The following is a 9,701-nucleotide window of genomic DNA, read 5'->3' on the forward strand; positions in this document are numbered from 1 at the left end:
TTGTCACAAACCATAATGCAGTATTTAATTAAAATAACAGAAGTGTATCTAGATATGTCCTGGGGTAGCTATCACCAAATTATAGCCTGCGCTACCCGGATTGTATTTATGAAACGGCGGTGTCTAAGGTACAGCTGAGCGGATGCAAAAGAGGAAACGTTTAAAGCATCGTTCTCGCAAAGGCTGCGTCTCTCTCCCTCCTCCCCTGCCCTGCCCCTGCCGTGGTTCCCCACTGATTCGGGACCTTCGGCGCGATTTCGGCTGCGTGGGGGCCCTGGGGGTCCCAGCTCTGGCTCCTGGTCCTGAGCTGGGGTGTCTGGGGGGGCTGCCATTTGTTACAGAAAGGGGCTGGAGCTGGCTGGGACTGGGACGGGGGTCTGGGGAAGGGGGGAGCGCCCACTCCCAGTGACCCCCCTGTCCCGGGGCAGAGTGGGGCACCCGGTGACCCCCCCGTCCTGGCTTGGGTCCCTCTCCCAGCCCGGCAGCAGCGAGCGCACCCACCCCCGGGGGTCCTTCACCCCCCCACCCCCCCACCCCATGGCCCTCGCAGCAATCCCTCGGGGGAAAGATGGGTGATTTAGGGTCACCAATTAATTAGGAGCAGAAATCTCAGTGGAGGAGCAAAGCCGCGACGGGCGGGCCGGCTGGGGTCGAGCTTTGCGCTTCGCGGAGCGGGTGCGAAGGGGAAAAAAAAAAAAAAGGGCGTTTTTTGCAAGTTCTGGGTGAAGTCACGGAGCCGTTGCCTTCGCCGCGTCCCCCTCCGCCCGTCCCCGTCCCCCCCTCCTGGCACAGCGGCCGCAGCCAGCCCCCCCAACTGTCCCCCCTCGTCCCCCTCTGCCTCCCCCCGGGCCCGCTGGAGTTTCGAATGAAGGGAAAATAATTGCGGTGACCTTTGCAGGGCAGCGGCCCTGGGGGGTTACTGTATAAAGCTATTTTGATAAGACCCATCACGTCACCGGCACTGGCTGCTCCCACCCGCACCCAACCCCCCCCCCCCCCCGCTCCCCTCTCGCCGAGCGGGGGACGGACGGCTCCTTGCACACGCGTGTGCACACGCACATGTACGCAATTATCCCGAGCCCTCTTCACAGGTCACAGTCAGAGTTTAACTCAGATGGCTGCTAATTTTCATCAGGCGTGAGCGTTCAGGACTTTAAAGGCGAAAATAATTGGCTGCAGAACAAATTTAGGAAATGGAGTGTGCGATAAAGCAAATAAAAATCTCTCTCGGTTTTTTTTCCCTCCTTCCTGGTGGCGGGGAGGAGGGGGAGAGGGCAGGGATAGGTGGGAAGAGAACAGGCCTGATCTTATTTTACCTCCCTTGCAACTTTGCCATTAAAGTTGCACCTACAGCTAGGAAGTTTGTCCGTGAAAAATGGTCATTTTGTTTCCCCTGCTCAAAGCACGTTATTAAAATGCTAATTTAAAAGAAAAAGGAGTTAAATATCTAGCAATGGTGCAGTCTAATTGCAGCCATAATGAGCTCTCTAAATGTGAGTGCCCCTGACACACAGAGAGCATAAACAGCCAGCCAACACATCATTAGTGCTCCCGTTCATTTATCCTGCCGACCCGCCCGTGACCCCGCGCGGGGCCGGGGGGGAGCAGGTGGATCCGCGCCGCGGCCCCCGGGGATGCGGGAGCGGCTGCCATGGCAACGGGGGGGATGCGGCCCCGGCCCGGCCCCGCCGGCAGCACCCCCCCGGACCCCGCACGCCCCTGCACCCCACACACCCCCAAATCACATACACACATCCCCTGCACCCCACGCACCTCCCCTGCACCCCCGGACCCCGCACATCCCCCAGGTCCCCCTGCACTCCCGGACCCCACACACCCCTGCACCCCACACACCCCCAAATCCCACACATCCCCTGCACCCCACGCACCTCCCCTGCACCCCCAGACCCTGCACATCCCCCAGGTACCCCGCACTCCCGGACCCCACACACCCCTGCACCCCACATACCCCCAAATCCCACACATCCCCTGCACCCCACATACCTCTGGACCCCACACACCCCTGCACCCCACACACCTCCAATGCACCCCCAGACCCCACACATCCCCTGGGTGCCCTGCACCTTTGGACCCCGTACACCCCTGCACCCCCCTCACATCCCCTGCACCCCACTCACCCCCAGACCCTGCACATCCCCCGGGTCCCCTGCACCCCCAGACCTCGCACACCCCTGCTCCCCACTCACCCCCAAATCCCACACATCCCCTGCACCCCACGCACTTCCCCTGCACCCCATGCACCCCTGGACCCTGCACACCCCTGCACCCCATGCACCCCCAGATCTCACACATCCCCTGCACCCCATGCACCTCCCCTGTATCCCCTGGACCCTGCACGTCCCCCGGATCCCCTGCACCCATGCATCCCTGCACCCCACGCAGCCCCAAATCCCACACATCCCCTGTACCCCTGGATCCCACACCTCCCCTGCACCCCCACGCACCTCCCCTGTATCCCCTGCACACCCCCAGACCCCACACACCTCTGAACCCCTGCACATCCCCTGCACCCCACACACCTCCCTTGGTTCCCACACATCCCCTGGACGCCCTGGACCCTGCACATCCCTGGATCTCACACATCCCCTGCACCCCACACACCTTCCCCAGATCCCACACACCCCACACGTCCCCTAGACCCCCTGCACCCCTAGATCCCATCGCACCTCCCCTGGATCCCACACATCCCCCCTGAACCCTGTGCACCCCTGGACCTCACACATCCCCTGGACCCCCCACACCCCTCCTTGCACCCTTCACATCCCCCCCTGGACCCTGCACACCCCCAGACCCCACGCACCCCTCGACCCTGCACACCCCCAGACCCCACGCACCCCCAGACCCCACGCATCCCACCCCCCCCGGGCCCCACGCACCTTGCACACCCCCTGCACCCCACGCATCCCCCCTCAGAAGCCCATGCACCCCCAAGACCCCACAAACAGCTGTGGGATGATTTGGGGGTGGCAGCACCCAGCAGCCTGGGGAGGGAGAGGAACCTCCCGGTGAAGGCAGAATCATGGTTTGGGATTAGGGACCTTTTAAAGGTCACCTCATCCAACCCCCCCTGTCATGGGCAGGGACGTCTTCAGCTCGGTCAAGCTCCTCAGAGCCCCGTCCAACCTGACCTTGAACCCTTCCAGGGCGGGAGCATCGGCCACGTCTGGGCAACCTGGCCCAGTGTCTCACCCCCCCCATTGTAAAAAATATCTTATATCTCGTCTGAACCTCCCCTCTTTTAGTTTAAAACCATCACCCCTCGTCCCATCGCAACCGACCCTGTTAAAGTCTGTCCCCCTCTTTCTGATAAGCCCCTTTTACATATTGAAAAGCCGCGTGAGGGGGGGTCGGCCTTGGTGCGATGGGGAAACTGAGGCAGGATGCACCTGAGCTGGAGCATCTCAGCTCTAGATCACAGTTGTACCGGGGGGGGGGGCCCAGGAGTGCTGGGCCCAGCCGCCCCCACCCCCCAGGCTGCCGCTGTTTTGGGGGGGGGGGGTTCCCCCCTTCACCTGAGCATCTGCACCCGTTTTGCATGTGAAGCTCAGAGCAGGATGGGGCCCTCCGGAGAGAGGAATAGCGGCAGCCGCACGCGAAAGCAAGCGGCCGAGGAAGGAGATTAATAAAAGCGATTCTTTGGAAATGATTTTTGCTCCATTCCAGCCTGTTTGCTTCTAAACAGCCTCGCTAATCGCCTCCCAGCAACAGCACAATAACTTCCCTCTGATTTCCGTGCCCCCCCCCCCCCTCTTTTTTTTTTTTTTTTTTTCTTTTTTTTTCTCCTCTCTCTCGCCTGTCCGAGGGGCACAGGAACACCATCCCTGGGAAATATTTTAAAATAAAAAATATCCCAGCCGACACCCCCGTCCCTCACCCTCCCCTCCCTGCACCCCCCCTTCTCCCGTGCACTCTCGATGAACCTGTGATATTGTAGCAATGGCCCTTGAAGTGCAGTGGGGAGGTGATTTAGGAGAATATTAAAGGCAATGTGGAGATTCGAAGGCGCCTCTCTCAGGGAGATCTGGAGAAATACGCAGCACAGATGGGCTGAGCAGATTAAACATTTCCGTCACATTGTTTTCAAATTGTGTTTGTGGTGCCTGAGGGTTGGTACTGCGGTCAGAGCGCGGCGGAGCCGCGCAAAGCTGGGAGCCGCGCGCTTTATGGAATAAATATTAATACGGCAGTTTCACATGGGCTCCCAATCCCATCAGCGCCGCGGCTCGGATGCTGCCGCCGCTATTGTCTCCCGGCCGGGCCCCCGCCGCACCTTCTGCCCGCTCCCGCGCTGCTGGGGGCCCGGCCGCCGTCTGTCTGTCTGTCCCGGCCGTGTGTCCCCCCCCTACCCCAGCCCTGCCCCGAGTGGGGTGTCCTGGCGGGCAGCCGGCCGGCCCCGGGGTGCCCGAGGGGACGCGCGGGTCCCTCCTGCCCCAGAGCGCGGGCGCCGGGTGGGCTCGGCGGTGGCTTGGCACGGGGAGCCGCGGTCCCTGGGGCCGGCTGGCTCGGCTGCTCGGTTGGTTTTAATGGGAAATGGCTAACGGGCTGAAGGCTGAACGCCTTCGCTCCGGCTGGTCTCCCCGCGGAAAGCCTGAGAGCTCATCTCGAGGTGGAGCTGCGCTGTCTTCCCTGCCAAAACTGCCCACGTGCCTCCCCGGGCCCGGGGGGTCTTCCCCAGCTGGGGACCGTCACCTTCCTCTCCCCCCATCTCCCCTAGTTCTGCTGGCTCCGAGCCCTTTACGCCCATTCGCCTCTTCCCCCAGGGCTGGGACACGGAGAGCGCCGTAGGGTGGGACACACGGCCCCCGGTGGGACAGGACACACGGACCCCAGAGCAAATGGGACAAGGGGAAGGAGCAATTCTCCAGCTGTGTGTCCTCAGCTCCCCGCAGCAGCTGGGAAGTAGTGAATCATTGGAAGCAAGTAGGGATCATTTCTTTTCATAGGGATTTACCCTACAAAAGAGCAGCGTGGTGGGAGGGGGCAGGTAACGGTAGGGCATGATCTGAAGCAAAGGGTGACTGTCACCCGAATTAACTCCTCCGTGTACCAGGCTGGGTGATGTGCCAAGGAAACGGCGTTCCCAGCCCCATCCCTCATCTGCTGCTGGTTCCAAATCCCCCCAAGGACAGGTAACCCCTTGATTTCAGAGCTTGCCACAGCTCCAAGCTGGTTTTCGAGGTAAATAGATGTATAGCTGACCTGGTATAAAACTCCCTGGTGTCAGCCGACCCCTCACACGCCCGCCATACCTCATCTATGAATTAGATTCCTCCATTTTCCTAACAATAATGTATGACACACAAGCACTAATAATGGGGCCGAGCAATCATAAACCGATAAGTCCCTGACTGATTGGCTTTTCCTTCGGCATCCATCAAAGCGTCATTGATCTTCTGTGCGAAGGGGGGTGATTAATGGCCTTCCCGAAGCCCGACGGGGTTGTTTACGAGGGCTGGCGAAGGAGTGCGGTGGCAAAGAGGGCTTGGGAGCACTAGTGGGGAGTAAATATCATCTGCTCGGCGGAGATGGAGAGCCCGTGCTTCGCGGGGAAGGGCAGGAAGGATGTTAGATGGGACAATCTGAGCTTGGTGGAGCTGGGGAAGTGCCCCGAGAAAGATCTGGCTGCGCATTTAGGGTCCCACCAGGCAGCCGTCCAGCTGAGGCCAGGCAGGGGAGAGCTGGCCACGTTCCCATCACCTCCTTGGTGACTGTGGGCTTGGGCTGTGGGACGTCCCCCGTGATGGGGACAGGGGGAATCTGTAGCCGGGTCATTCGGGGACTCCACTTTCCCCCCCTGCTCAGAAGAGCGTTGCCTCTCGTGGGTGATGCTGAAGGAGCCGTGGTGCAAGCCGGGGAGAGAAACCGCGTTGTGGCTGTCGTCTTGTTGTTTCTTTTCCCCCTTTTTCCTTCTCCCTCGTCGATAGAGATTAGCAGCATAAAGCTTTTTTACGGCCCCGTGCACCAACCCGCCATAAAAGCCCTGATTGCGGGCGATTATCTGAACGAGCGTCTGCTTCGGGTTCGCTTGGCACCGGGGATCTCGGGAACGAAACGTGGAGAAGTGCTTTGAGGGGATTTCTTCCTTCTGGGAGATAATGACAGCATTTCGGGAGCAGAGCGAGGCCATCACAGCCGTGGAGAGGATGGCTGGACTGAGAGGGTGGCTGCGGGGGTGTTGGGGTGACCCCCCCCAAATTCCCTCTTACACACCAGCCTGGAAAGGGCGCTGGGTTCCCAGTTTGCTCGGCCCTGCTGCGTTTCTGGGGATGGGGCAGAGCGATGGCTTTGCTCTGCCTCCAGGCTGGTGCTGCGTGTCAGGGGCTCCCGGGGGGCTCCTGGCGTGGCATCAGCACCCGTGGGTGCTGCCTCCAGGACCCTGCCGAGCTCCTGCCACGCAGCACCTGATGGAGGTGAAGCGGGCAGAGGGGCAGAACACCCCACTCCCCTCTCCCGATGCCGCCGCACCAGCACGCTCAGGGCCCACCAACCTCGCTGGAACAATTATCTTCCCGATTAGTGGGTTTTCAGTCCCTTCTGTAAAGTCTCAGCTAAATTACTTCCTCCCCCCCCCCCCCAACCCAGTCCAGGCAGGTACTGAGCACAGAGGCCCCATTAGCATGTAATTAGGTAGATTCCAGCAAAACCATCCTCAAGCTCCCTCCTTCTCCTCACCCCCCTCCAAAACCCGGTATCAGGCATCAGCACGTTAGCGAGATGTAAATTAGCACCTCCAGACGAGAGCAGAGTTCACCCTGCACTGGGCTCTGCCTTGCTGTGCCAGTGCACTCCTCGTTTTAATAGTTTAATAAAAATTAGCATAATTAACGAACATCTGTATGATCCAGAGTGGTGCAATTTGGCACTTGGAAACGAGGACTTAAACATTATTGCTGGGAGTTTAATGTTGTTTTAATTCTTTTTGGCACTGCGCAGTGAAATAAACGCTCGGTGCCGCAAGTTCTCGGCTGGCTCTCATTTGCATTTTCCTCCCTTTGATTATGAGCAATCGCGGACTACCCGGCAATTCATCAAAGCAGAAATTATTTTAAAATACCTCATAGTGTTCGGGCTATGGCAGAGCAGGGGGGGGGCGAGAGGAGGCTGGGGGCTCCCTGTCAAGCCTGGGGTGCATCTCGGCCCCTCTGCCCACGGGTCTCCAGGCTACAGCAAACAGACCCAAATTTTTTCCTTCTGGTTTTCAGCAGGATTTTTCCTCCCTGGCCGGTGAGGACAGCGGGGCAGGGGGATGTAGCCCCCATCCCTCCCCGCTCCTTCCTTCCCAGCAGCATCGCGGGGGTTCGACTCGGTGCTTCTTTGCTGGGGTGTGAGTCCCCCGGGGACCATCAGGATCCCAACCCGGGAATGTCGGGACTCCTGGGGCCCTTTCCCAGCTCTGGCGAAGGTGGAACCATCAGCAGAGCTGGAAGTGGCGGGAGCAAAGTCTGTCTCTGGTGCCTCAGCCCCTCTCCTGATCAAAGCCCTTTCCCTCTCGGGAAACCGGGATGAGCTGGGGGACCCGATAAACGCCCCAGCTGGGTGGGTGTGGGAGGGTCAGAGCTCGTGTGGGCCACAGGATGGGACATGCTACTGTGCACCTCACTTTTAATGTCACCTTTAAAAAAAAACCTCAAATCTCCTATTTTGACGGCAAACTTAAGCCGGTGTGTGCGAACTCCTCCTCTCACACGCGTGGGGGGGGGGGAGGTTTTCTCTGTTGTTATTTGCCTTCCGTGTCTGCTGTCAGGGGAAAATCACACGTACGTCTGGGGAGGGAACATGTTTCCCAGGCACGATCTACCTGGAGGGGCTTCACAGAGCTCCAGGCTGGGACCTGGGATTGACGTCTAAACTAAAATACCCCGAAATGTCAGGGTGTGAATTAAGTGCTGGGTTTCCAAGCAAGCCCCAAGCCGTGCCCCGCAGGACCCAGAGCGAAGGGGGAGAGCGGGGCAGGACGAAAGAGGGGGGTTAGGAAGGACAATGAAGGATTTACCAGGGGGAGAATTGGGAGTGGGGTATTTTCTGGTGGGAAGCTGGGGGCTGCTTTCTGTAGATCCAGGTGCTGAAGGAGGGGACCCGAGCCACATCCCCTGCCCCGGCACTAAACCCGCGTCCCTCCGGCTGGGTGTTCCCAGGAGTACAACGTGTACGGCTGGTGGGTCGGAGAGCTCAACAACGTGGTCGGGATCGTCCCGAAGGATTACCTGGTGGCTGCCTACAACCTGGAGGGGTGATGAGGACCGTGGCGCCCCAGGTGAGAGGTGGCACCCGCTGGGGACGGGGCGTGGAAGCGGGTGCTGGGGAGGCGGCTCCATTCCTGGGGTGCCCCAGTGTCTCTGGGGTGCTGAGCCTTGAGGACTGTCTTTGGCTCCATCTCCTGGTCTCTGTTTTTTTTAACGTGGGAGCAGGCGAGACTGGGAACCACAGTTGCAGTTCAGGGACAATGCCACCCTGCCCAGTGTCCCTCCCTGGCTTTCAAGACCTTTGTGGGTGAAATGTGGTAAAACCACGGGACCCAGCGAGCTGGGTGTCACCGGCTGTAACGCCAACGCTGACACCGAGCGCTGCGCATGCAGTGGTTTTCTCCCAAACAAAACCCGTTATGGAGGCGTTTGGCAGATGGGGAAACTGAGGCGCACAGGTCAGGGCTGGGAAAGCAGAGGGGGTCTGTAGCTGGGCTAGAGGCAGGGTCCTGATTCCTGCCTGCGACAGCGAGACCTCCACGTTCACCCGGAGACCTCCCACCCTCGTTATCCCCTCTGTGCCCACGAGTCACCGACGTGTGATGCTGGGTCAGTCCCAGACCGTGTCTCGGTGTCCCTTTCCCCACCGTCACCCATGTCTCTCCCCCTCCCCGAATCCAGGTACTTCTCTCCCCCTGACCATGCTGAGATACCGGTGACACCGTCCCCACCTCCAGCCTCCCCCCTGCTATGGGCGCCCGTTACACCAAGAGACCCACGTCCCATCACCCAGCCCACGCGCGGTGCCCCGGAGCCCTGCTCTGCCCGGTGGTACCCGCTGCGGTGCCACCGGGGGGCTGGCAGCCCGCAATAAAGCCATTTTCCTCTCCACGTTTGGCTGCTCCAGACTTTGTTGCGGGTCTGGAGCAGGAGCTGGGTGTGGGCAGTGACCCCTCACCGCCAGCCCCAGCTCTGAGCATCCCCAGAGCTCTCTGGTCCAGACCCAGCCCAGGCCATGACTGATGATGAACCCAGCACGTCCTCCTCCTCCTCCTCCTCCTCCTCCTCCTCCCGCACTTGGCTGAAGGGCCACTAGATGGTGGTAAGTACCTGCTGACCGCAGCCTTCCTGGGGAGGGTGCCCAAATCCCCTGGGCAGCGCCGGGGCAGCCCCCCGGCACCCACCAGCCCTTGGCCGGCAGCGGCTGGGGCAGGAGCATCACCCCAAGGGTGAGCCCAGGCATCGGCCCAACGGCCGCTCCGAAACACAGCTGTGCAGATGTTTGCAAGCCAGGCACAAGCCGGGGGGACCCCGGGGGACCCCAAAGGTGTGCAGGGACACAGCCAAACCCATCCAGGCACCAGGTCCCCTCACACAGCCTCACTCACACCGGTGAATGCACCTCCCTGCCGGGCACGTCTTTGGTGTGGCAGATGGGTTTGGGATGCCCAGAGCTCAGCTTGGCAGGGCGTAAGCTTGGCTCAAATCCCTCCGGTG

The 9,701-nt window shown here is 60.4% G+C and overlaps 1 protein-coding gene across 1 annotated transcript in view; it reads left to right on the plus strand.

Annotated features, from left to right (window-relative positions):
* The window catches only part of SKAP1 (src kinase associated phosphoprotein 1), a 156,439-nt gene extending 147,344 nt beyond the window's left edge, over positions 1-9,095 (plus strand). The window contains exons 12-13 of the mRNA XM_032989632.2: positions 8,157-8,275; positions 8,886-9,095. Of these exons, the coding sequence (XP_032845523.1) occupies positions 8,157-8,255 (99 nt within the window). The 3' untranslated portion in view covers positions 8,256-8,275; positions 8,886-9,095. The remainder of the gene's footprint in view (positions 1-8,156; positions 8,276-8,885) is intronic.
* The last annotated feature ends 606 nt before the right edge of the window (positions 9,096-9,701 follow it).

The sequence above is a fragment of the Tyto alba genome, unplaced genomic scaffold (assembly GCF_018691265.1).
Source record: "Tyto alba isolate M040663 unplaced genomic scaffold, T.alba_DEE_v4.0 Super-Scaffold_12, whole genome shotgun sequence".
Lineage (NCBI taxonomy): Eukaryota > Metazoa > Chordata > Aves > Strigiformes > Tytonidae > Tyto > Tyto alba.